Genomic DNA, 26,012 nt, shown 5'->3' with positions numbered 1-26,012 from the left:
CAGGGCAGTGATCGCAAGATCTGGGCCATTCTTACTAAATGCTATTCTTGCCTACCGTTAAAATACTTTAGACAGCAGCTGTAGCAGAATGAGTTTGACAAAAACTCAAAGGATAAATGTAGTCACGTGCAAAGAAGAAATCAACACGTAATTAACCAAATAGTATGTATAAGCAAAGGCTAAGCCTCCCTTCCCACAGAGTTTTGGCTCTGAATCCTGTAATAAATAAATCTACCTTGACAGACCAGTGGTTCCCCTGAGTCCAGCAACATTACCATTAGATGGGGAGAGTGGCCGGGCGGGGCACAAGATTTGGGTTACCCTGAGTGGATGGAGGGAGAGGTAATAAATATTAAATGCGCAATACAAACCATGGTGAGTGCTGAGACAACTGGAGCAATGTGTTAGCAGAAGCTAGGACCTTTTGCACAGCCAGAGAGCAACCGTCATTTGCGCAATGTCCTGACAGAACCGTGGGGGTTTTAGAGCATTCGACTCGCTCAGTGAGTGCCCGCACTCTGAACCCTCAGACCCTCTTCCCTTGACGGCTGGGTGACTGGGGTGCCAGATACTGCCCCCTCCGTGGGCCTGTTTCTCAGCTTCACACCGAGGATTGGTGGCTTGGTTTATGGATTCTTGCGGTTCCTTCCAAGGTTAATAAACCTTTCTGAGATGAGGGTCCCAAAAACTCCAAAGTGAGCATCCCCCTGACCTCACTCGGTAGCTGTTTGGCACCAACTGGGTACTCTTTCAGAACACAGGGGCGGGGACTCTCGTCTGAGATCCCAGCGTTGGCGCTTTTACTCCGCCTAGGGGAGGCCCTCGGCCCACGCCCAGCAGGCTCATCCCACTGCCATCCCCGCGGTAGCGCCACAGCGACATCGCGTGGCCAAGGGCTACTGTAGCACTTGGCTTCCCAAGGGCTTGCCTGAGTCGGACGCGCCTCCGGCTGCAACCGGGCTAAACTCTACAGCCTGAGCCCAACCCCCTCCGCCCCGCAGCGCCTCGCATATTGTCCCAGCAGTCCCGTAGAGAGGAAGAGCCACTGGCTGCACCTGCGCACCGCCATCCACGGGCACACGCCTTCGCAAAGTTCCCGCTTCCAAGAAGTGTGTCCGGTGTGCCACGCCGTCCGTTTCCAGGGCAACTAGGGCTCCCTAGTAGATGCGCGCGCAACCTGGACGGTTTACCCCGCGCGCCCCCTACAATGGCGGCTGTGGGCCCCAGCGTCTTTCTACTTATGGTCAACGGGCAGGTGGAGAGCGCCCAGGTGAGCGGCCAAGGTTCCCGCCCGGGCACCGCAGGCTCCCCCGGGGAACAGTCCCGCAACTTCACGGGCTGCTTTTCGGCCCCAAAGAGGCGTGTCATTCCTCAGGCTGTGCAGGGGAACCAGTACATGAGAAGCTTGACTCAAGATTGCTAGAAATCTTTAACCCCGATGTGCCGCGTGTGGAAACACCTCGAAAGGCTGTCATAGTACCGAGGGCACACTCGGCTAAGTTGTGGCCCCCGGCTCGGATCGTGCGCACTTTACTGAGGAGCCTAACGCGGCCTGAGCTGGTGGAGTCCGAGGCGTCTGCGCCGCGTCGCGTGCGCACTGATTGCCTCACGCTCCGAACTTTCAGATCCTGAACTTGAGTTAGATTGGAAATTATGTGGTTAATCTTATCCAACGATGATAGTGTCCTGGAATGATCCAGGGAGGATGTGCCTGTCAGATGCGAGGGTACGCCACTCTCCCTACACCCCTACATTTTATAAGAACCATTTGTTTATTTAATATATATAATTTTTTTAAGTTTCAGCAAGTATTCACTGCGTGCCAAACGCGGTGCTCAGCACTGCTCGTTCAATCTTCACAACAACCCTGTGAAGTATTACTAGCATGCCCATTTTACAAATGGGAAAACTTGCCCAAAGAAAGTGGCAAACTGGGATTTGAAGCCAGGTCTTTGTAACGCCAGAGCTTCACTGCACTGCCCTTTCAGGTTGTGTGAGGGGCTCCCTCATACAACTTGAGGGTCCCTGCCTCTGGGTTCTGAATGAGTACCCAGGTGGGGCCAAGCAGCTCCCTAGTGTGAGGTCAGGGGGATACTCACTTTAGAGCTTTTGGGACCCTCATCTCGGAAAAGTTTACTAAACTTGGGCTGGGTCATATGTGTGCACTCTAAGCACCCATCCCACTCCCATCTGCCTGCCACTCTGCTCTGGGCCCCTCCCACTCTTCAGGCCTTCAGCTGCAGCTGTGCACTGGGTCCTGGCAGCACCATGGGCTCTCAGACCTTCAGTTCCACAACATTTACTTAGATCTTCTCTGTGTCCACCCCTGTATCAGGCACCGGGGCACAGACAGGCATCATGCCTGTTCCTTGCTCATAGTCTAATGGTGTTATTAACGAGAGTGAACACAGGCAAATGCTCTGATAGAAGGAAGCACCAGGGGCTGAAGGAGCCAGAAGAGGGCCCTCAAGACAGCTTGGAAGTTAGGGCAGCCCCCATGAAGGGTAGGTTTTGGAGGATGGGCAGGAGTTTGCTAGATGAAGGAATGGGAAGGGCATGTCCGACAGAAGATGAGCCTGTGCAAAGGCCTGGGGACAGCAGCAGCTCCAGACTATCCCTTGGATTCCTACTGCTTGAGCCCCAGCACTGAACTCCACTTTCACACCTGTGGCTGTTGCTCAAATCCCAGCCCAGGCGTCTCGCGTTCAGAATCACTACTGGTTGTACCTGCCTAGCCAGCACGTTGGCCTCAGCATGAGTTCCTGTAACAGAAGCTGTGTGTGCTTATTTCCACAGTTCCCTGAGCACGATGATCTCTACTGCAAGTACTGCTTTGTGTATGGTCATGACTGGGCCCCCACTGCGGTAAGCTGGCCTCCCTCACAGCTTTCCTGACTTGGAGTTTCTGAAGGTGCTGAACATACCCCTTCTCCTCCCAGTTCAGAAACATTTGAAAGGTAGATACCGAGTTGAGGAGACCCAAATGAGTTTGTTCTCAGTGAAGCTGGAGTGGAGAACACAAACGCCACTGAGCTCACTGCTGTATCCCCTCTGGCTGGGCTCACTCACGTGCCCTATCCTGGGAGCTTGCACGTGGTGGCAAACAGAGATGTATGGGCAGTGCATCTGCACACAGGCCCCAGAATGCCAACCTGGGCGTGGCCGAGCTGTAGACACTGTGGGACAGTCTGCTGGCTGACCTCCTCAGCCTGTGGGGAGGACTCAGGAACTCTCCTTTCAAGACTTCCCAAGGAACAGTCCCTTTGCTCCAGGACAGCTTCAGCCTGGACTAGACCGTACTGTTTGCAGAGCTCTTATTTAATCCTCACAGCAGGTGAGGACATGAAGGCCCAACTTATTTAACCTCCTGAGTTTGTTTCCTCATCTGTACAACTGAGATGACAATACTTATTTTCCATCTACCCATTAACTGAATAACTGCTTATTCAGAGTATTCTGGGTGCTGGTGATAAACAGTGGTGAGCAAGGCCAGAGAGAAGTCCCTGTCTCGCTGGAGTGTACATTCTCATTGGGAGTCATGCAGTTAAGTAATGAACATTCTAGTATGTTAGCCAGGAGTCAGGGCTGCAGAGAAAGTAAAGTTAGGAAGTAGAGATGGGACAGATAAGAGAGACTGGAATCTAGATACGGTGGTCAGGGAAGGCCTTGCTGGGAAGATGAAGAGTAAAGACCTGAAGGAAGGGAGGGCACAGTCCATGTGGAACCTGTGGCAAGAATGTGTTGGGCAGAAGGAACGGAGAGTGTGAGGCTCTGAAGCAGGAGTGAGCCTGGCATGTCTGAGGACTTGCGAGAAAGGCCACTGTGGCCGGTGAACAAAATGAGCAAGAAGAGTGGTTGGTGATGAAATATGAAGGTCACAGGCAGATCTTAGAGGGTGTGGTAGGTCAGAATAAGGACCAAGACCTTTACATGGGTTGGGATGGTACTCAAAGAATTTTGAGCAGAGAGAAAAGGTAATCTGACTTGTGTTTTTGAAGGATCTCTTTGGCTTCTTAGTTCAGAGAAGACTATGGGGGAGCAAGGGCCAAAGCAGGGGGACCATCGATTATAAACAGGTGGGAGAAGATGGCATTGTGGACAAGGGGAAGTAGTTGGGGGAGGTGGTTGGATTTTGAAGATGGAGCCAACAGGTTTTCCTGTTGGACAGATGTAGGGCACGTGAGAAAGACGGGTTAAGAATAATGCCAGGCTTTTCAGCCTAAGCATTTAGAATTAGAGTTCAGCAAGAAGACTGTGGATAGAGCAGATTTGGGAGAACTTGGCAGTGGAGCCAGGGCAAGGACCAGGCTGGAGATGATGAACTTAGGAATCGTAAACACACAGACCACACTGAAGGCCCGGAAACTGAGGAGATCCCAAGTGCAGAGAGAGAAGCATCCAAATGCTGAGCCTCAAGACGCTTCTGCTCAAAGGAGGATGCATAAGACCTATAGAGCAGGGGCCTCTGGGGGAAGGAAAGACCCAAAGACATGAGGCACCCTAGAAACCAGGTGGAAGAAGGATGTCAGGCAGTGACTAGCTGTATCAGATGCTGCTAGTGGGCCAAATAAAATGAGAACAGAAGTAACCGTAGATGCCGAGGTCACTGGTATCATTTACAAAAACACTTTGGTAGATTGGAGGCCAGTAGTCAGACTAGAGTGGGTTCATGAAAGAAAAACAAAGGAATTGGAGCCAGTGAGTGTCAACAACTCTTGCAAGAAGCTTGGCTCTAAAGGTGGGCAAGCATGGGCTGTTGGGGGGAGGAAGAGGTAGGGTCAGCGAGTGTTACCTTGTGATGGAGAAGATGACGTGCACACGCATGCTGATGGGAAGGGTCTGAGTGAAGCTGGGGCTGTAGAAGAGGAACAACCTGCTGGGGCCACTCCTTTAGGAAGGCAAGCAGGGTGAGTTCTCGTACCCAGGCAGAGGTGACCTCTTAAAGGTAACATTAAAACACCTAGGAGCTGATCCTGTACCTCCCAGTGCTCTTTGTTTGGAAGTCAGTGTTTTGTCAGAAGGTAGTAAAAAAAACAGCCCTCCCACCCGCCTGCCCAGGAAAGGGGAGTGTGTGACTATCTGGAGTTGGATGCTAGCTGTCAGTGTCATTGTCCTCACAGGGTCTGGAGGAGGGGATCTCCCAGATCACATCTAAGAGCCATGATGTGCGACACTCGCTGGTGTGGAACTTCCCCATTGACGTCACCTTTAAAAGCACCAACCCCTTTGGCTGTGAGTCTTTTGGGGCCCTGCAGGAACCAGGGGGAGGCACCCCAGGGCAGTCTCAGCTTCATCCCTCTTATCGCCATCAGATCTTGGTTGCCCATCCCCTAGGCCCTTGCCCCAGCCTTGTAATGTGCTCACACCACCTGGCCATTTCCCTCTGTGTCTTCCTCCTGCCACCCTAGTTCACTGCCAGGCTAGGCAGTGGACAGTTTAGAAGTTCAGAGTGCATCACGTGAGGCCCCGCCTGAAGCCTTGGATGGCTCTGTGCCTGGGAAGGGCAGAGCCTGGTGTCTAGAGCTGCAGTGACCTAGAGAGCTGACCGTGAGGTCTCAGCTCTCTATCATGTGATGTGGTTCATGCCATTCCTCCAGCCCAGGATGTCTTCCCACATCCTACCTCTGACCTTCCCTAAGGCTTCCTTGCTTGCAATATTTACTTTCTACCTTGTCTGGTAGCTATTTTTCACTTTTACTCAAGCACCTACTGTGTGCAAGGCCTGGGGTTAGCTCTGTAGGGGCTATGAGTGCTCTCCCTGTGTGGGCTTGTCTAGCTTCCCTGATCCTACCTGGCAGGTAGGTTACTCTCCATTTCTTTTCCCGTGTTAGGAAACGCTCAAAAAGATGCCACTTGCCTTCAGCTTTACACGTAGTAGGTAAGCATGGATTTGATTTCAGGATCATTTGATTTCATACTCCAGGCCTTTCTGCTGCATGTGACCAGGCCCAGGCTTACCAGGTACAGAGGGCCTGGAGCAGGGGCAACCTAGTGGTTCTCCTGGGCAGGGCTCACTGTCCTGTCACTCTGCACAAGTAAGACAATCCACAGGCTTCCTGGGATGGGGCACTGATAACGACCAACTTCTTGCTGAGGACAGCTAGGAGAAGCAAATAAAACATTAAAAGGCAAAAACAAAAAACCCAGCCACTTGAGGGCATCAGATAGCTAGCAAAGTAGTGATTTACCAGGCCAGCCTCTACGAGAAAACCAGTCCAACAGAGGCAACTAAGAGGAAGCTTGAGACTTTTGATGGCCTCTCTGGGTGCAGGGCACAGGACTCAGTGCTCAGAACTCCAGCAGGGGCTGGGTGGAGGGCCTCAGGGAAGTCCTTCTGACATGGGCTGGGACCTCGGAGAGCTGTGCCCTATGATGAGGAAGAAGTAGATGGCGGCAGACCACCCCACAGAGACTGCAGCCTAGCTCCTGACAATTCCAGACTCTGAACGTGGTTGCAAAACTCCAGACAAAATGCAAACTGCATGTAGCAGGGTACAAAAGATGATAATGAGCAAGTAGTGTTTATTTTAGAAATACAAAGCTTGGATAACATCTAAAATCAACCAGTGTGATTTACCGCATTACAAAGAAGTCATGATCGTCCCCATAAATGAAGAAAATGTGATAAAACTCAGCATCCATTCATGATAAACACTTAGCAAACTAGGACTAGAGGGGAACTTCCTTAATCTGATAAAGGCCAGCTACAAAAAACAGAGCAAACATCACTTTTTTAGTGAACTGTCGAAAGATTTCCCCTCTGAGATCAGGATGACCGCTATCACCAATATTGTACAGATAAAAGGTATAAAAATTAGAAAGGAACAAAACTCATTATTTATAGGTGTGATTATGTGGAATTTACAAAACAATCTACAAATAAACTATTAGAATTAATACATTGGCATGAATGCCATTTGTAAAGTTAACATACAAGAATCAGTTGCTTTTCTATAAGAATAAATAGAATATTTTGTATAAAAAAATAGAAAATATTTCAAAAATAAAATACTTATAGTATATCACTCTACCAGATACCAAGCTCTAATCATAAAGCTCAATAACTGAGTATCATTTTGGCACAAGGATAGACAAGCTGACCCGTAGAGCACCTCATGCCTGCACCTGTGTAGCTGATTTGTGACGAAGGGGCACTGCTGAGCAGCAGGAGAGTTTTATTTTTCTTTGTGTGTACCTGGGAGTCTTTTTTAATCCTCTTTTATTTTTAGAGGGGAAGGGAGGGAGAAAGAGATGGAGAGAAACATCACTGTGTGGTTGTCTCTTGTGCGCCCCCTACTGGGGACCTGGCCCACAACCCAGGCATGTGCCCTGACTGGGAATCAAACCAGCCACCCTTTGGTTCGCAGGCCAGCGCTCAATCCACTGAGCCACACCAGCCAGGGCTTGAAAGTCTTTTTAATAAATGGTGCTGGGACAATCAGATGCCCACAGGGGAGAAATGAAACCTGATCTGTACTTCACAGTACACATCCACAAGAGTCAGTCCCCATGGGCATATAAAGGTGAATGTGAAAAGCAAAGTTAGCCTCAGGAATATAGCCTGGGACACAAAAGCCACAATGTCAGGGTAGGGAAAACTTTAAAGAACATCCATAGATTTGACTGTTAGAGTTAAGGGCTTCTGTTCATGGAGAGACATTAAGAGTGAAAAGAAAAGCAACAGAATTCACACACATTATCAATCCACGAGAGAGAAAGGGGCAAGAGACTTGAGCAAGCACTTCGGAGTGACTGAGAAACAGGACAAAGTCTCTGTTTTTAGTAAGAACAATTACAGTCAAGGAAAATGAAAATTAAAGCTAAAGCGACTCGAGCAGCTCACATTATATGAGCACAGCAAGCTCTGGCAAGGATGCAGAGGAGTGGGGCGTTTGTTAGCCTTTAAGACTGAATGTATGCAAATCCTGGTGCTTCCTTGGGTACATGCCTAACAGAAACGTGTGCACATGTGTGACCAGAGCTTGTACAAGAGGAGCAGAGTGTCCCTGGCCTCAGCATCTGTGAGAGCCCCGGAGGAGGAACAGCTCACGTGTGCGTCAGCATGGGATGGGCCAAGTCCTGCGGTCTGTCCAGAGGATGGGTGTGGTCCAGCACCGAGAACAAGCCAAGCTCTGTGTGTGAAACAGCTTGAATGAGTCTCACAAATGTGTAGAATCAAAGAAGTTAGATACAAAAATATACTGCATGATTTCATTTATATAAAGTCTAAAAACATGGATCGAACCCAAGCACCCACTTGTTTGGGCTGCATTCTTTGTCGGTGAAATCTTAGGTGGCTTCATAAAATTCAGAATAGCGGTCACCTTGGGGGGAACTACAGGAAGTGTGGAGACCATCCCTGACACCTACTGAACTCCGATTCCCTCTTTCCAGTGTCCTAGAGAGGAGGGGGCAGGAGGGAGGGAGTTGCCTGAGGCTAGTGCCTGGCCTGTCACCTGGAGCAATGATCTCTCCCCTGCATCCGGGGGATACCTCCAGATAGAGGTGAAAGGACCTGAAATGCCTTTCTGGGAACAGACGTAATTGTTAATATTTTAAAGGAGAGTGCGTGGAGAGCCTTTGCTCTCTCTCTGAGCTTTCCCACAGATAACCCCAAACCAGCCCCTCACCCAGGTGTCACATGCTTAAATCTGACTGCTTCCATCAGAAAGGAAGCTCCCAAGAGCAGGCACTCAGCACAGCTCATTACTAGTCCCATGCCTTGAATGGGGCCTCTGGAGACACTTCTGTGTTTGTCTAATGACAGAATCAGGACAGCATCCTGGCTCTGTGACCCCACGGGGCATCCGGGCCAAGCCAGGGGCCTGGCCAGCAGGTTCTGGTTCCCCCTTGCCCCACCCCCCACCCCCCTGGGTCCTGAGTTGGCAGAAGCCCTTGGTGCTAAAGGGGTCCTCTGTCTCTCCAGCTCTGGCAAGGCCCTGCCCTGAGGGCTGTGAGCACCCTCCTCCTCCTGTGCCCTACACCTTCCCTGGGTTTCCACATGCTGAGCCCCACCTTGTCCTTCTCCAGGGCCACAGATTGTGCTCAGTGTGTATGGACCGGACGTGTTCGGGAATGACGTGGTCCGAGGCTACGGGGCAGTGCACGTGCCTTTCTCCCCTGGCAGGTAGGTCCTCCCTGCCATGCTCTCTGGCCCACTCTCCCAGCCACAGCCCGCCCCTCACTGGGCCATGCTGGCTCAGGGACCTGGGAATCCCCAGCAGGGCTTTTCCTGGGACAGACTTCACCTCTAGGCTGGGGATGTGCTAGGTGCTCCAGGAGCCTAGCACATGCCCCACTGGTAAGGGCACGGCTCGTATGTGGAAGGGTACCCAAATGGGTGAGGTTTCTGCTGCCATCCAAGCACCACAGACCAGGAGGGGGTGCCAGAGGCCCCAGTGGGGCATATCGGGCCATCCTGGGAGTCCTAGGCAGTCAAGACCCAGGGTTCAGATACCCATTCCTTTGTCTCTTCCCCCCTTCCATGTCCCACAAGCCCTGACCAGTGCCTCCTGTACCCAGCTGTTGGCGTCAGAGGACCAGGTGTGCCAGCCATGTGTGTCCATGGGGGCTCTGCCCTCAGGAGCCCCCAGAGTCACACGCTTAGGGGCAAAGACCCAGCTCTCCCAATCATAGTTAACAGGGTATAGATGGAGTGTTCTGGGGCCCAGAGGAGGGCCAAGGCCAACCAGCCTTAAAGGACAGGCGTTCATCCAGAGAAGGCAGGGGGAGGAAGAAGAGCAACTGTGGACTGCGTATCTGCCCTGAGTGTCACTGTTAGAGCCAAAGGTGTGGGATGCCCGGGAGAGAGGGTCCCGGAGTAGAAGGACAGGACCCCAGGCTCTGAGGAGGCTGGACTAGGCAGGCAGCCCCAGTCGGGGGAGGCCCAGGGCTTTGTCAGAGGCTTCCTGGAGGAAGGGCATCCAAGTTGGGCCTCGAAGTTGGCAGAGCATTAGGACATTGGGAAGAGGACGAGGTCTTTCTGAGGGACACAGTGGGGGCTGGGACCTTAGCTTTGAGGTATGTGACCTTTGACATCCTTTTGACCCCTGGAAAGAAACTAAATCCTAGACTGAGCTCTTCAAGGTTGGGCCCTGTCTACTGTGTCTGCAGAGCCCAGGCACATGGGCGCGGTCAGAGGGCTGGCCTAGTTGGCCTCAGCCCCGGCACAGAGAGTTCCACCGCCTGTTACTCAGCACATCTGTCTGCAAAAACATTTGTTTCAGGCACAAAAGGACCATCCCCATGTTTGTTCCAGAATCTACATCCACACTGCAAAAGTTTACAAGGTGAGGCATCTGCCCGTCACCCCGGTCACCCTGCCTTCTGACCGAGGTAGTCGGAGTGGAGAGAGGGAGGTCGCATCCACCCTTCACTCTGCCAGTGACCCTATCAGGTATTCAAGCTGCCGCCACTTTGGGGGACTAATGGAAATGAGTTCTGTGCAGTTACTGAGGGTCACTGGCCTCCCCTCAGACACCATTCAAGCAGCTTAAGGCTGGGCAGTTGTACTCTGTGCCATTCAGTCTTTGTGTCAGGATGGAAGAAAAACTCTTGTCAGAGTAGAATGTGCTCACGACATCACATGGCATTGAAATGGCAAGACATAAGAGGGTATGGCACCGGGAACAGCAGCAATGATCACAATAGGGGCTTCTGTTGGTCAGGTGGTGAGCGTCTTCACACCTGAGACACTCTGTGAGGGTGAATCCAAGGTGAATCCAAGCAGAGACTAAGCTGAGGTGAGGAGCCAGCTGGGAGCCTTGGAAGAGCATCCCAGGCACAGGGAACAACCTGTGAGAGGCCCTCAGGAGAGTGTGAATTTAGCCTGTTAGGAGCAGCTGGGGGTGGGTGTGGCTCGGATGTGGTGAGCAAGGGGGAAGGGGGGCCAGGTAGACAGAGCCTCAGGCCTTTTGCCTCTCACCACATGCAAGTAGCAGAGGGAGGGCCAGCCAGGCTCTGGCTGACTGATCCAGGGCTACAAGCCACTGCTGCTCTCCCAAAGGTCAGCCAGAAACGGCTAGACAAGGGGAGAGAGAGGGGCCCGGGTTCCAGGGCGGAGCTGACAGAGCCCTTGTAAGCCTGGCCAGTATCAGGGAGAGACCTGGGCAGGTGGCAGCACTGGGCCTGAACTGAGGAAGCCTCCCGAGTTGTGAGGCCTGGGAGGGGACAATCTGGATGCCTGCTGCCCCCAGAACCCCCTCTGAGAGGCCACCCTAATGGGAAGGGGCCTATTAGCCAGATACCCTGGGCCGGCGTAAACTGGAGGTGACAGCCTCCATCCCACGGGGCTGCTGGGGGAGCAGGGGTGGTGCCCATCCAGCGGGGTGGGGGTTAGGCCTTTGGGAGTCCCCTCATCCACCCTGGCCCAGGTGCTGGTGCTGCTGCGCGCCATTCAGCTCGGAGGGAAGGCTTTTGGGCTTCTCCTGAGGAAAGGACTCTTGCTGAGGAGGTCAGACCTTGCAGCCTACAAAGCGGTCCAGGTTTTTGCCAGTGCCTCGGGGCAGCTCTCATCTGGGCTAGGCCAAATGTGCTTGGGTTACAGACACCCAGGAGAGGTCTGGTGAGTGAAGGCAGTTTGGTGACAAAATCTCCCTGGAGGCCACAGGGTAGTGAGCTCCAGCTGCCCGATCTGCGCAGGGCACAATCTCTGCCCCTCCCCGTCCCAGGCTCTCTGCAGCGCCCCCTTCTCTGTTGTCCCACTGCCTCCCCAGGGGCCCTTCCTCTGTGCAGGGTCAGTTTGCCGTGGCTGTGGCCACTGTAACAACCAGCCACACACTTGAAGGCTTAAAACAACAAAGTGATTTTCTCCCAGTTCTGAAAGGCAAAGTGCAAAGTCAGCACTGCTGGGCTGTAACCAAGGTGTGCAGGGCCGTACACCCCACCTTTCGGACTCCAGGGGAGCATTCCCCCAGCCTCTGGTGTCCGAGGGCTTCCCAGGCTCGTGGCTACATCACTACCAGTCTGCCTCTGTGGTCACTCGACACCTGCCTCTCCTACGGACATTTCTGGTGGCATTTAAGGTGCACCTGGATGACCCAGGGTAATCTTCCTGGGATAAGAGCCTTCCCTAAATCACATGTGCAAAGACCTTTTTTTTCCAAGTAAGGTCACATTCGTAGGTTCTGGGAACTGGGACCTGGCATCTTTGGGGCCATTATTCAGCCTATGACAGTACCTCCAATCTAGTCTTCACACAGCAACAAGAAAGGTTTTCCCAAGACACAACTTTAGAAATCACTTAGGCACATCTCTCTGTTTCAGATTAACTTTGGTGAGGTTTCCAGGCCCCCCATACTCTCTGCCTCCCTGACCTTGTGCCCTCTCCCCACTCACCTCTCCCTGGCCCGCTTCCCCAGCCTGCCAGGTCCTTCCCTGCTTTGTGCCCTCGCTTGGAACACTGTCCCTTGGAAAGTCTGCCTCTTCTCCTGCCCCAGCCTGCCAGCAGTGGCTGCAGCCACTTTCTGTGCCTCCCTGGGGTCGTGCCAGGCTCGCTCCTTCCACATGGGAGGCCCCCCCGGCCACCCAGGGGCCCACCTGCACTGCCTGAGTAATTCCCAAAGCAGGTGGCCTGGGGACAAAGCCCAAGGCTACCTGACCCACCCAGCTGGGACTAGTGCCCCATGTTTGTTTCCAGCTCAGTGGGTGTGTCAGAGACCAGGCCATGCTCCAGAGGGAGCTGCCTGGCTCCCTGGGGTCTTGAGCCAGAGCAGGGGGGATAGCAGGGAGACCCCTGTGGGGGACTTGTGGCCAGGGGCCTCCATGGGCTCCTGGAGGGGAAGGGAGATGACAGGGGAGCCGGGGCACTGTGGCAGGTGTGGGCCTGGCATTGGGCACACAGCGCAGGCCCGTCCTCGTGTGCCCCAGGGTGAGAATCCCAGATAGTGAGGCTCACACATTCTGTGGCAGTTGACAAAGTAACTCCACCTCAGAGCCCATGAGGTAGGTACCACTATCATCTCTATTAGTATCAAGAATATTGGGGTTCACAGGTGGGAAGTAACTTGTCCTGGATCTCACACTATTAAGAACACAGTGGAAGGCCCAGATGTGGCCCTGTTTGCTGGACTCTGAGATGGGGCCTTCTCCCAATGAGGCAGGGATGGGGGGAGGGAATCACACTGGCCCCAGGTCTCCCACCCCTCCCCCACCTCAGCTGTGATCCTGTCTGGTATTTCCAGCTGGGTTCAGGATGTGCGTCTTCCCCCATCAGCCCCAAGTCTCTGAATTCAGCCCTCACTCCTGGTGAATCGAGGCCAAGGAGGACTGGCTGTGATGGGAAAGCTGGTCTCCAGCTGACGGGGTACTGGGGAGCTGCAGGGGCCCCGCAGGCCTCCTGACAGACACCATCTCTGTCTGCCTCGCCTGGCCTTGGACAGGCAGAAGGGGGGTGCTGGGGGAAGCCTCTTCGCAGGGCCTGGCCTGGGGATAGGGGTGCAGGGGAGGGGCTGGTTCCTGACACAGGAGAGAGCCCACACTTAGTGTCTGTCTGTGGGGCCCCCGGGCTATGGCCAAATTCACCTGCTGTTCTCCTGTCTTCCCAGCTGGTTCATGGGGCGGCGGCCCGAGTACACAGACCCCAAGGTGGTGGCTCAGGGTGAAGGCCGGGAAGGTAAAGCTGGAGCCCCCAACACCATCTACCCCCCCGCCAGACAGGTGGGAGCCTGGGAGGGACTGGGTGAACCCCCGGAGGCAGACCGGATGGGTGCCAGGAAGGTCAGGCTGCAGCAGCGGGGTTGGAGTTCCTCAGAGCGTCACCCAGGAACAGGCGTGGCTGGAGCGTGGGGGGTCTGTCTTGTCTGTCTGCCCCAGAACAGCCCCTCCCTTCCCGGCCAGTACGGGCCAGGCCCTGTCATCCCTGTTTCACAGGAGACACCCCTGGGACAGATGCCCAGAGCAGCCTGGCCATTCCTGCCCCAGCCCTGCTGACGCCTCCTTCTGTCTCCAGTGACCCGAGTCCGCTCTCAGGGCTTTGTCACCCTCCTCTTCAACGTGGTGACCAAGGACATGAGGAAGCTGGGCTACGACACTGGGCCTGCAGACATGCTGAGGGTCGAGGGGCAAGGCCTGACCCACGGCCTCCCTCAGTGAAGGCGTCGGCCCCTCCACCACCCAGTGAGCTGGCTGGGCCAACCACCAGTCCATATGCCTGACTCAGGTGCAGCTGAGGCAGGGAGGTGGTATTTTTTATAAAATAAACGGTTGCATTGTCACAGAACCCAGGCCTGGGCTGCATCCTTCTCCCTTCAGGACCTCGTGTCTCACACTTCTGGCCCCTAGCACTTCCCAGAGATGGGAGCGTTTGTCATACCAGTGCAGCTCCTGACCACCAGCCTCCCTTGGCAACAAGGAGAATGTCCTGTTAGTGGGGGGTGGATGGAGAGGCACCCAGCTGGCTCTGCAGCCCTCTGCCTGCCCCCTACTCCGCAGCCCTGAGAATGGGGCTGAAAATCCACCCACTGGAAGCTGCAAGAATTCCAGCTTCCTGCCAAGTCCCACAGCAGGAGACGAAGGGGAGCCTGGCCGCCTAGTGCCCTGACCTCCGAGAGCTACGTCCTCTCCGCACACAGGCCTCACAGCACCCTCTCCCCCTGCCCGAGGCCTGAGACAGGGCTCTCACCTTCTCCCCACACATGCCTGGCCCTGCAGAGGCAGCGTCTGTCCCCCTCCCCCACCACGCACAGCTTCAGGTGAACCCTTGAGGGGGACACAGCCTGCACACCACTGGGATTTAAGGGGACCCACCAAGTGCCTGCTTTGGTTGCTGTCAGCCCCTATCTCCTGGCTGGAAGACCACCAACCCCTGCCCCACACACTGCCCTGGAGGCTGGAGGGAATCTGAACTTATCCTAAGAGGCCACAGAAAATGACCCTGGTCCATCCTTTACCTTGGTCCTCAGCACCGGAAGTTTAACTGCTCAGGGGACCCCTGTCTCTCACCCCTAATTCTGGGTGCTCTGAAACTCAGAGCCCTCAGCCAAATTTCTGTGATCCCAGCTCTCTTGGATGGGAAGCACCATCCCCCACCCCACTGGCCCCTACTAAGACCCACACTGCCCCCTGCAACCCACCCACCCCCACTCCCACATGCCACATACCAGAGCTTGGAGGTAGAGTTTGTATCCTCCTCCCCATGGGCACCCCAGCCCAGTGCCTTCAACACCCAGCCATCATACCACACTGCTGGTGTCCACTAAAGACGGGCTTGTCCCTGCCTCCAGGCACCATGCAGGACACTACCACTGACCATGTGGGTGATCCTTCCCATAGCTTGGCTTCTTCCTCAGCCTCCTCCCTTGCAATGAACTTGACCTATGCCCCTCAGTAGTTGCCCATGGTCAGGGCCTTCTTGTGACCAATGACTAAGTCTCTAAAATGTGCATCCAAGCATCCCTCACCCAGACCCTTCCCTCCTTGTGTGCAGCTCCTTTCCTGTGGCCTCTGCCCCCAACAGTTTGCTCCATCAGGGTCTCTGAGCCCCCTTCACACTGACTGTCAGCCCTTCTTTCCTCCTCGCCCTGCCCAATTTAGAATTCACAGTCAGGAATGCACCTTCTCTCTGTTTCCCAATAGGGCCACAGATGTGTTACCCAGATTACAGGAGATTCATCTGAAACCAGCTTTTCTCTGTGCTCCTAGAAAAATGCCTTCCATTGTGAGCTGCTGGCTGGCTGAGTTCAGACTCAGTGGAAGCCTTCCAGCTGCCTTCCAGGGGACGTAGGCTCTTCCCAGAGCCTCGCTGTTATAGGTAGGGCCATCTTTTGAGGAACACATCGTCAGGTTGTCCTGTGTAGGTCACTGTACTAACGCACCAGAGCAACAGCTAACCCTAGTGGTAGGTGGTATGAGAGACCCTGGTAGGGACAAGTCACTGAGTGCTGACTGCCGTCTTGTTCTGACCTGTGCACACGGCGCAGATCCTATGTGATGGGGAAAGGACAGACTTCAGAGTGGGTTTTGTTTCCAGAAGCACAAATAAAGCTCTTTACAGTGGATAATGTATATTCTGATGGTCAAGTAATACAAGGACAAAAGCATATAAATCCACCATTTGGCTAGATTCTAAACAGCCAGGGTCCTGGACAAGCTGTTCCAGCAGTTTCAGAGGGAGCAAGTGACCTTGGGCACATGCAGGCCTCGAGCCCCGGGACAGCCGTGGATTCTCCTTGCTGCTTAACAAACGTGCTGCTTGGCGTGCCGCCCATCCGCACGGAGAGGAGAGCACAGCAGCCCTGTTCTCCACCATGGCAGCTTCGCCCTTGTTCACCTCATGGCCCACAGAAACTGACCACTGAGATTCTGAAGCACACCCAAAAATACATTTTTTGCTGATCTGACCAAAAAATAGGTACAATTTTGAGTCATTCAAACTGACAGCTATTGTTGTGAGACTGTCGTCCCTTTTCTGTTTGACAAACTGAGTGAAAGAGGTCAGTGCCCCCGACTACACAGGTACTCGTGTTAAAAGTTCTCGTGGCGCATGGGGTGCAAGGTGCTGCTCTAACTGCGTAGGCCCACTCTCAGGTACGCAGGACATGCGGACCAGTCAGACGATCAGTCACAGCGGGGCTGACTTCAGTCCGGCGTAGCCATGGCTCACGCGCAGACCCACGGCAGCACCTTCGGTCGCCCTCTGCTCCCAGGTCTTGTCTCTTGCTGTGCGCTCGCCTGGCCAGGCTGAGAGCCACCCGCTGAGGGCCAGGGCCTCGTCCAGTGTTCAGCGGGAGGACCACCCCCACCGTGACCATAGCCAGGTCTCCCTCAAAGTGTTGCCAGGCCGTTGCCCTGATTTCTTTCATCCGCCCCTCATGTGTGCAGAGGAAACCCATTCACCCTTTCCTCCTTGAGAACCTTCTGCCCCTGTGCCCCTCCCCTGAAGGGCTTGTGAGGAAGTGGTAAGATGAGAGCTCCCCCACCCCCTACTGCATCTGCCACCAACAGACCTTTGCTCCGGAGAGGCTGCCCTGGTGGTCCCATACCTGCTGCCTTTCCACGGGGTGGGGGCATGGAGGGGTGTCACTGTCACTGCCCCGCCCCATGCTCTTCTCTGCAGGACCACTGCCATCAGCCTCCACGAGGGCTCTCACATGATGGAGCAACCATGCAGCGAAAAACCCTGGACCTGCTTTCCCGCTGCTCTGCCCTGTCCTGCTGCAGCTTCACCCACGACCGAATTCTTTGCCCACTTCCTTCCCCATCCATGCCCAGGTGGCTGCAGGTGCTGGTCTGTCAGCACATTTGTCATAGCAGTTAACCCTCTTACTATGATTCATGTTCTAGTTTTTGTTTTTCATAGGTGAAACCCTTTTACAGTGAATACCCATATGCCAGCCACCTGGAGTCCACTGCAACCCTTGTCCTAGTGTTTTCACATCTGCCCAACTCATCCTGACCCTATTTTTAGCACATTTCAAAATACATTGCAGACATCACCACACCTCCCAAATATGTCAGCATGGTAATTGCTAGAGGTGTTGTTTGTTTATAGATATTTTTTCTTCTGAGGGAATACTTGCATACAATGAAATGCATAAAAGTACAGTGCACACTGAGTCTGGACCAGTGCATGCCCAAGCCACGGCTGGGGCAGGACATGGCCATCACTCAGGAAGCTCCTGGTGGCAGAGCCATCCAGGCAGGAGGACTGGTTGGGCCTGGCTTGTACCAGGCCGAGGGGAGTAGGGTGGGCATCTGTGGCCCTCTACACCAGGGGTGTCAAACTCGTTTTCACGGGGGCCACAGCAACCTCGCAATTGCTTTCAAAGGGCCAAAATAATTTTGGGACTGTATAAATGTAACTACTCCTCAACTGTTAAGGAGTTGAAATTCCATTCAGCCCTTTGAAGGCAACCATGAGGCTGATGTAGTCCCCATGAAAAGGAGTTTGACAGCCCTGATCTACACGGAAAACAGCCAGGGTAGATGGCCCCCAAGCCCACCCCGGCTGCTCACTGTGCCGCCACTGTGCCAAGGCTGTGTCCCCAGACCACTTCCTTTTTCTCCTGTTTTTGTAAGACTGCCTTTCCCAGGCCCCTTGTATCTAAGTGGGTCCGTGTAACTAGCGGGCTAAGAAAACTGCAGGTTGAAAGGGTGTTTGCTGCATGGCAGCCTGAGCCATGTAAAACCTCCCCGAGGACCCCTTCTCCCTCTTCCTTCCCCACGGTGTCTGAGGTTGGGTGTTGAAAGTGGCACACCGCCCGGGAGCTGCCAGGACGCCCCCACTGGGCATGCTGAGAAAACCTTCTTGCATTCACCACAGAGTGGGGTTTGTTCCTGTGGCACCTATTCTGTTCCGACACAAAAAATTGGTATCAGGAGTGGGTTTTGGCTATAACCAAAAGAAAACAAAACAAACCCATGTGCCCTGGCTTAGTGCTGGGGGATGGGGGCAGGGCACACAGCTGTGCCGTCCTGGGCAGACTCTGCACCTGCTGAGCCCACAGCTCAGGGGGTGGGGGTTGGCTGCTATGGATGCTGCCACAGGAAAGAAATGAGCTCAGGAAAGAGCCAGCCAGTTTGCAAGCACAGATGACAAAAAAAGAGAATCCAAACATGTTTGGCATCAAAAGATTGGAAAAGGAAACTTCCTGGAGCTCACAGGGGAAGGGGTAAAACTGAAGAGTGTTTTAAGTCATAAAGGCCCGGCAAAAGCTCTTGTTGCAGCAGGTAGGTGTCCAACCCGAGGGGCGGCCCTCACAGTCAGGTGAAGGAAGCGCAGGGGAGGCAGCCTGGAAATGCAGAACTGTGTGTCCTCCTTATCCTCACAGGGAACTTCACTGCTGCGTAACAGATGACCACCACCTGTCCTCGCTCATGCCCTTGTAGGTTACTGTCCGGACGGGGCTCAAGCACATCTCCCTTAGGAGGGGGTATGTGATCCATGTGTGAGGAAAACAGTGACCAGAGGGCCCCTGCTGGGACAGACCGGCCATGAGCTCACCAAGCCCATTCCCAGTCCCGCTGGGCACCAGGGAAGCCCAAATGCCTGTCCTCATTCCTCTGAGCCCAGGCGGGGCCAAAAGACCAGGTCAGCATTAGAACTGCAGGGGAGTCAGGCACTTCCCGGCCTGGCCTTTAAGAAGCCTCACATGCCTCACTGCACTCTCATTCCCGCACACAGTGACCCGCAAGCAGTGTGGCAGTGTCACCAGGTGAAAGCAGCTCAGTCCCCAGTCACTGTTCAGACAGCTGCCCAACTGGGAGCCCCCTAAGGCCTCCTGGGGCCGCCTGTCCTGCATGGACCCCCAGCTATCCCAGGCTCTGGCATACCCTCTGCAGGCTCCCTGAGTGGGTGCCCAGGGGCCAGGTCTGGAGCAGAGTGGCCCCAGAGCAGAGGCTGGAGCACTGGCCTGCCTCACGCCTCCTTCCCGCCCACCTCCTCAGCCCAGCGCTGCCTCCGTCACACACGCCCAACAGTGCAACGCCTCTCCCACACGTGCCTACAAGGAGCCTGTCCTCCAGCTGCAGCGCCTCCTCCTACCACAGGTTTCGAGGGGACAGGGACCCTGTGCCAAGCCAGAGTAAAGCTGCACAACCGCCCGAGAATCAGCAGCTGTGAGTCACTGTCTCAAAATGCACGGGCTGGCGGGGCCGCTCTCCTCCCCTGACACGTGGAGGCTCACTTGGGCATCAGGACAAAGCCAGTGGCCTGCCAGCCACAGGCCAGGCTGGGTCCCAGGCAGGACCCGGTTCCCTTGCCTGCTCACCCCTCTTCTGTGTCCCGGGATTGGTAAAGATAGGGTGGAGGGAAGGACATACAGAGACTGCATCATGGTACAAATGATAAATTATATTTATACAAGTAAATAAGTATCAATAGTCAACACAAGTTCAAAACCAGCTACCAGCCCCTGGGACTGGAAAAATGGCTAGGGTGACACCCCTGTCTGAGTGCGCACCAGGAGGGAGCATGATGGCATGTGCACAACACGCGTGGCAGTGGCTGGTGGCTTCACACCCAGTGCAGCGGGCAACAGGGACGAGGTGCCCAAGGACCAGCCTGTGTGCGGGGCAGGAGCCTGTGGGCCTCGGTGACCTGGCGGCTGCACTGCAGGAAGAGCTACTGTTACAAAGAACCACTGACCTGGGAATGGCCCGGCACACCCTCTGGGGAAGCACCCTGCCCGAGTCCACCTGCTCTGCCCACCCCTAGGCTGGAGGAGCCCCCAGCAGGTGGCCCCATGAGACCTCAGGGAGCAATACCGGAGTGGGGAGGAGGGCACAGGAGGGGAGCCTAAGAGAGCAGTTCTGAACCAGCCTGCATGCCTCCTGGCATTCTCCACCTCTCCTGTGCCCAGTGCTGAGGGTCGGACCCCCTCCTAAAACCTGAGGGGTGGAGGGGCCCTGTCCCCACCCAGAGGGAGTGGTCAGCTGCCCTTGGGGTTAGAGTTAAGAAATCCTCAGTGCCATGTGAAGCAAGCTGACCAGACACAGGGTTTGGGGGGAGGAAGTCCCTTCCCTGGGGGGTAAGCAAGTCTTTTCTGGTCTTTAATTTATGACCTAATACTTTTTTTATAGTGATGGGTGGGGTGAAGAAAGCAGGAAGCAGGGAGAGAGAGGTAATATTAGTGAATGTTTGTTAAATATCTATTCTGTGTGAGAATGATGTTTTTCTTCCTCTCCAAAATAAGAGATGATGATTTTTAGGTCTGCAGCGTTGAGTCAGCAGGGGGGTGGGTCAGGGCCAGCCCTGCTCTCTCACCCCGTCTCAGCTGTGAGACCTGCAGGAGCCAGAGGCAAAGACCTACCTTGGCCCCTGGACACCTGCCGTCCCCACCTATGCCCAGGGCATAGGCTAGCACACAGGAGGCCGATCACCCGAGGTGCCAGACGTCTGTCTCTTCCATTCAAGACAGCGTGGTAAACGGAAGGGCCTCGTGGATGGCAACTGATGAGTCACGTTCACACATTAGATTTTTTAACTTTCTTGATGCTGGTGTATTAGTAAGAAAAATAGCCTCTTTCTTAGCATCTAGCCGGAAAGGCTGGAAGTCAATCAGCTTGGTAATTCACCAAAAAAGGGAATTAAAGGAAAAGGCAACTGGAGGCTAGAGGTTTTTTTTTTTTGTTGTAGTTTTTTTTTTAAATAAACATCATCTTTTAAGTGTAATCAAATTCTCATATTTTTTTCCTATAAAGAATTTGCTTTAGTTTTTCCATAAGGCATTTTTGTCTCTTCCTATTTAAATTTTCTTACAGAGTTAAAACCATAAATAAGAGAATTTAAACTACGAACATGATATATGCCAATATCTTCATTCAGCCAGACCTGGTAAATTCTATCAAAACTAGACAGTTAAATAAGAACCACGTTATAAAAATATTAGCCAAAAAAAGACTATTAGATAATTCTGCAAACTCAAATATGAAACCGCACTAAACAAAATCTGTGCAAATGCGTACAAGCACAGAGCCACATGGCGGGGTTATGCTCAGATTAGTTTAAAGCTTGCTCTAGTGGGTTTAATTCAAGAGTCGTCCCACGGCGGTGGCGATCACTCCAAACTCACATGAGTCAGAGGCCACTATGCACAACCACTTCCCTAGAAGGTCAGCGTGTAATGGAGCCAGCACCTCATTCCCACCACTCCTGGGACTGCCTGGGGTGTCAGCAGGGCTGGGCTCGAAGGACAAACACAACGTGGCCATCCCAATTCCTGGACCAACAGTGTCCCCAAGGCCCTCTGGCTGAGGCTAAAGGCAAGGGCGACACTGGGGACCCCTGCCTCCTCCTCCATGGCCTGGAGAGCCAGTGGGTGAGCCTCATAGGAGCCAGGACCCTGCACTTAAAAGGAGGGGCTGAGGGTAGCAGGGCTGGTCCACGTGCTTTCCTGTGATGTGGGCTGCAGGCTGGGGAGGGGCGAGCGGGCCACCCTCATGCTGGGCCTGCCCTCTCAGTGAGCCCTCCCTGCTCCAGCCTGACGACTGGGGAGTAAAGACAACCCTTCCATCAGGAAGCTGCACCTGGAAAGCCCCAGCACCCACCCCCACCTCTTGGACACCACTCCACAAAGGCGAGTCCCTGCTCGGCGGCCTCGGGCACAGGTTCTCCGGGCACCTGCTCTGCGGTGGCCCCAGGCCTGGGCCCTAGAGAAGGAAAGGGTTGGTGGTTCCAGGAGCCTGAGCCGCCGACGGGGGGACGCCTACACTACCCACCATGCTCATGGTGGCGGGGCCCAGTGGCGTCAGGGAGGCACTGCTGGGCCCTAGAGCTGGGTGTGAGGCTGTGGAGGTCATGGAGACCATGGTCAGGGGCTCCACACCTGAGCCAGGCCCAAAGGATGGGCTGGTCCCCAGGACTGGGCTCCCTCGCAGCTGGTTCAGTGTCAGCGGCTGGGGCTGGTTCACCTGAAAGGGGTTGACAGGGCCCGATGCCGCAGATGCACCTGGGGAGACAGCAAGAGGAACAGTGGTCAGTCAGAACAATGTCCCACCTCAAGTTGGAGGGCAGGTGCGTTCAGGTCCCTGCTGTGCCGCAGAGACTGCAGCAGCACCAGCTGACACATGACAGACAGCCTGCTTACTATAGGCCTACCCACTGTCCAGGTGAGGAGAATGAAGCCTGGCACTCGGAGAAGCCAAGTGACTTGTCCAGGGTCACAAAGCCCGCACAAGGCAGGGTCAGGAAAGTGCCCAGCTCTGAGGTCTCCAGCTCCCCCTCAGGGCTAGAACCCAGGGTCCCTGCTGCAGCAAGCAGCTGGCACTGCCCCCTTATTCCATCAGCAGAGTTGTGACAAGGTGCCCGAAAGAGGGAAAAGCAAAGGGGAAGACAGGAATGGCAGCCCCACACTGTGCCCAGGAACCCCATGGGCTCTGAGAAGTCCAGCCATCATGAAGCAGATACAGCTCTCTCTTACCCAGTATTTCCAGAATTTATCTCACACAAGAAACTCTTCCCTCTTTTAGCAAAAACACCTATGGATATCTGTCCAAAAATGCAGGGGCTGCCAGCACCGAGTCCCCAGCGCAGCCCAGCTCCTGCTCCCTGGGGCTGCCCGGCAGGGACACCCTGACAGGTCACCACTGCCACTGTTCTTGAGCCACAGCACAGAGCACATGCCTGATGCTCCTGCATCAGCCCCTCCTCCAGCAGACCACCCCCAGGCAGACACGACCCAACTGAGACTAGAGAGCAGGACAGTGACTTGCTCGAGGCCCCCCCTAGCTTAGAAGGGTTAGAGCCACAACCCCACAAATGACTGCAGTCCAGAGCTACCTGTGTGGCCTGGGACACGGCCCTGGAGGTCCAGAAGAGCCGACTAAACCTCCTCCATCTTGGCTGCAGCCCCCAGGGACCATGACCTGCTTGTAGGCAGCACAGCTGCCCCAAGACCCTGACGTGCTCCCCGCCCAAAGCCTGGAGGAAATCCTGGCAGACACAGCCTGCTAGCAGAACTCCTGTGGACCCCCCAGGGCTCTGTGGGCAGAGGCAGCCAGAACCCTTCTGGGACAGGGACAGGGGCTCCACACTGGCTTAAGAGCCTGGGAGCCCCTCCCCTGTGGGCCACTACATCCTCACCCAATTCAGGACCAATTCTGCTCCAGGTCCCCAAAGCCTTTCCAGGAGGGAGGCTTCCTAGAGGAAGAGGTTGTCTGGGGTGGGTGCTGAAGGTCAGAGGGTCTCCCACTGAATAGGGGAGGGCGCTCCAGGCAGAGGGGATAAGGGATATCGGGAGCCACAGCTGTGGGTCTGAGCACCCAGGGAGGGGGAAGGTGGGGCTGGGCTACGGTGCTCTGGGCACTAAAGCAGGGGCTGGGGGCTCACCAGCCAGTCCCTACAGAGTCTAAGGGTGGAGGTCAGGTCTTAGACAGAGCCCCAGCAAGGAGAATGGATTTCCCAGCCGCAGGATCACATTTGATCCCTTAGTGACAGACTCGAGAGAGCCTGGAGTTAGAGAGGGTCCTTGAGTCCCTGGAGAATGGCGCACTAAGGGTCAAGTTCCATTCCCCCTGCTGGGGGCTGCTGGGCAGCAGACTCCACTCCCCTTCACCCCAGCACCCCCACCTCCCTCCGCCCCAGGGGGCCCAGGGCTGTTGCTGGCTTGCTCAAGAGTCTCCCTGGTGGCGGCACCAAATGAGAGGCAGCTTCCACTCAGTAAGTAGTCTCAACTGAAATAAAAGGGAGGGGCTGCTTTCACTCCCCCCTTGAACTGAATAGCAACTTTCACACTTGACCCATCAAGGCCCTGGAGAGCAGGAAGTGCTGTCCAGGTGTCCGGCCAGCTCCACTACACCCCAGCTCCGAGGGGCCCAGGGTGCCCCTGAGCACAGTGCTCACCTGAGGGGCTCAGTGGGAGGAGCTCGCAGAGGTGGAGGAGAGAGGCCTGCCTCAAACCCACCCCCAGGAAGAGAAAGAGCAGAGGAAGCACTGGGAAGCCTACGTACCTGGTGCCAGGAAAGGGTTGAGGGACTGGGCTGGCAGGGCTGGCCGGGTCACCAGCGAGTCCAGGTTCACCAGGGCTGCGTTGGGGCCCAGGAAGGACTCTGGTGTTTTCCGGGCACTGCTGGGCTTGCTGGAGGTGATGGTCAGGGGCTGAGACTCAAAGGGGTCGGGGCTGGTAGCTCCATTTTTGGAGGATGGCAGAGAGGCCACTACCTCAGCTACAAGACAAGGACACACAGAGGCATGGAGGATGGGTAGAGTAGGCCCCGAGACTGTGCCTAGTGCTGCCCGCCAACCCTGGAAGCATCCCAAGCACAACGCAGACATTCCTGGACCCACCGTTCCCCGAGTGAGTGGCTGTGCCGGGGGCGGGGAGAGGGGTGCGGTCGATGTTCATTGCAGTGTCGTTTGCAACAGCCTCAAGCTGGAGACAAATAGTTGCCACAGGGCAGGTCTCGGCCAAGCCCCGGATGCAGAGGCGGGAAGACCAGATGAGGAGGGAAGAGACTATCAACATTTCAAATGAAGAGGCCGGTCTGAACAGTATGGACAGCACAAGCCTCCAAACGTAGTAAGATGTTATTCTGGGTTGGTGGCAAGGCACGAGCAATTTACATTTTTTAATGTTTTCATTTTCTAAATTATCTACAATGAACATAAATTTCTTGATAGTTAGAAGAAAGCAAATTATTTTTAAAAATTCGGCCAATAGAAGATGTGCTGAGATGGGCTGGTGGGAAGGCGTTGCTCTGCCAAGACGCATGGCGGCTGTGTGGCACGCCGGTTCTGAAAAATGGTCATACTCTCTGCTCAGTAATCCCATTTCTAGGACTCCAACTCCAGGAAATGATGCAACACGTGAACACGGATTTAAACACAAAGATGTTCGCCACAGCATTATTTACTTTAGCAAAACTTAAAATCAACCTAAAATGTCCTCCCCAGAATTAAAGAAAAATTATTGCTGAGCAATACATACTACGTAAATGTGAAATATTTTCTAAAGAATTTTTAATGTGGTAAGAAAACATTCTCAATTTGTTATTCCATAAAGGGGGTGGGGTGTAGGATTCAAGTCTGACAGGAGGAGCCAAACTGTTTTTTTTTTAAAGAGAGCCATTTTTATTTTGTAATTTTTAAATAGATTTTAATAGAGATAAAGATTTTATTTTTTTAGAGAGTGGAGAAAGGAGGGAGAGAGAGGGAGAGAAATGTGTACTTGTCTCTCATGTGGCTCCCTACTGGGGGCCTGGCCTGAAACCCAGGTGTGTGCCCTGTCTAGGAATCAAACCAGTGACCCTTTGGTTCTTAGGCTGGCACTCAATCTACTGAGCCACACCAGCCAGGAGCCATACTGTACTTAAGAGTTCACAAAAAACTGGAAGGAAACAGTGACTGAATGTAGGAGAAAGAATCACAGATTTTCATTTTTTCCCATAAACTTCCAGATTTTCTACAAGGGGAATACTCCTAGAATGGGGGGAAATACAAGTCCTTGGAAGGTTGGAAGGCTGTCCCCAGAAGACTGTCCATGTAACAAGCCATGCCACCCTCTCACTGAAGCACTGAGGGCAGGCAAGGAAGGACAGTTAGGTTGCACTGTGGCCTGCAGAGGAGACCCATGTAGTTC

General features: G+C 54.3%; 2 protein-coding genes across 12 annotated transcripts in view; one reads left to right on the top strand and one right to left on the bottom strand.

Annotated features, from left to right (window-relative positions):
• The first annotated feature begins 1,117 nt into the window (after positions 1-1,117).
• On the top strand, positions 1,118-14,218 carry B9D1 (B9 domain containing 1). 6 transcript variants are annotated; one of them, XM_028534325.2, is made up of 7 exons: positions 1,118-1,270; positions 2,797-2,865; positions 5,121-5,232; positions 9,031-9,127; positions 10,227-10,289; positions 13,545-13,612; positions 13,949-14,218. In XM_028534325.2, the coding sequence occupies exons 1-7, from the start codon at positions 1,208-1,210 to the stop codon at positions 14,089-14,091; spliced, it is 615 nt and encodes a 204-aa protein (XP_028390126.1). In that variant the 5' UTR covers positions 1,118-1,207; the 3' UTR covers positions 14,092-14,218. The 6 variants fall into 6 exon arrangements, with proteins under 6 accessions (XP_028390126.1, XP_035888790.1, XP_028390127.1 ...); XM_036032897.1 differs by having other exon boundaries at positions 13,870-14,218; XM_028534326.2 differs by lacking the exon at positions 10,227-10,289.
• A 5,550-nt stretch (positions 14,219-19,768) lies between these two features.
• The window catches only part of EPN2 (epsin 2), an 81,528-nt gene continuing 75,284 nt past the window's right edge, over positions 19,769-26,012 (bottom strand). For all 6 annotated transcript variants that reach the window (XM_028534405.2, XM_028534407.2, XM_036032893.1 and 3 more), the window contains 2 exons: positions 24,385-24,600; positions 19,769-22,385 (listed from right to left, as the gene is read on the bottom strand). In XM_028534405.2, coding sequence (XP_028390206.1) covers positions 22,087-22,385; positions 24,385-24,600 — 515 coding nt within the window. In that variant the 3' untranslated portion in view covers positions 19,769-22,086. The remainder of the gene's footprint in view (positions 22,386-24,384; positions 24,601-26,012) is intronic.

Source organism: Phyllostomus discolor, chromosome 8, assembly GCF_004126475.2.
Source record: "Phyllostomus discolor isolate MPI-MPIP mPhyDis1 chromosome 8, mPhyDis1.pri.v3, whole genome shotgun sequence".
Classification (NCBI taxonomy): Eukaryota; Metazoa; Chordata; class Mammalia; order Chiroptera; family Phyllostomidae; genus Phyllostomus; species Phyllostomus discolor.
Note: the sequence above shows the minus strand (reverse complement) of the source record. Positions and strands in the feature narration are given on the sequence as shown.

Coding starts and splice junctions, on each gene's coding strand:
- B9D1 (XM_036032897.1), top strand. CDS start 1,208: ATGGCGGCTGTGGGCCCCAGCGTCTTTCTACTTATGGTCAACGGGCAG. Junction 2,866..5,120: donor ATGACTGGGCCCCCACTGCG/GTAAGCTGGCCT, acceptor TTGTCCTCACAG/GGTCTGGAGGAGGGGATCTC. Junction 10,290..13,544: donor ACACTGCAAAAGTTTACAAG/GTGAGGCATCTG, acceptor CTGTCTTCCCAG/CTGGTTCATGGGGCGGCGGC.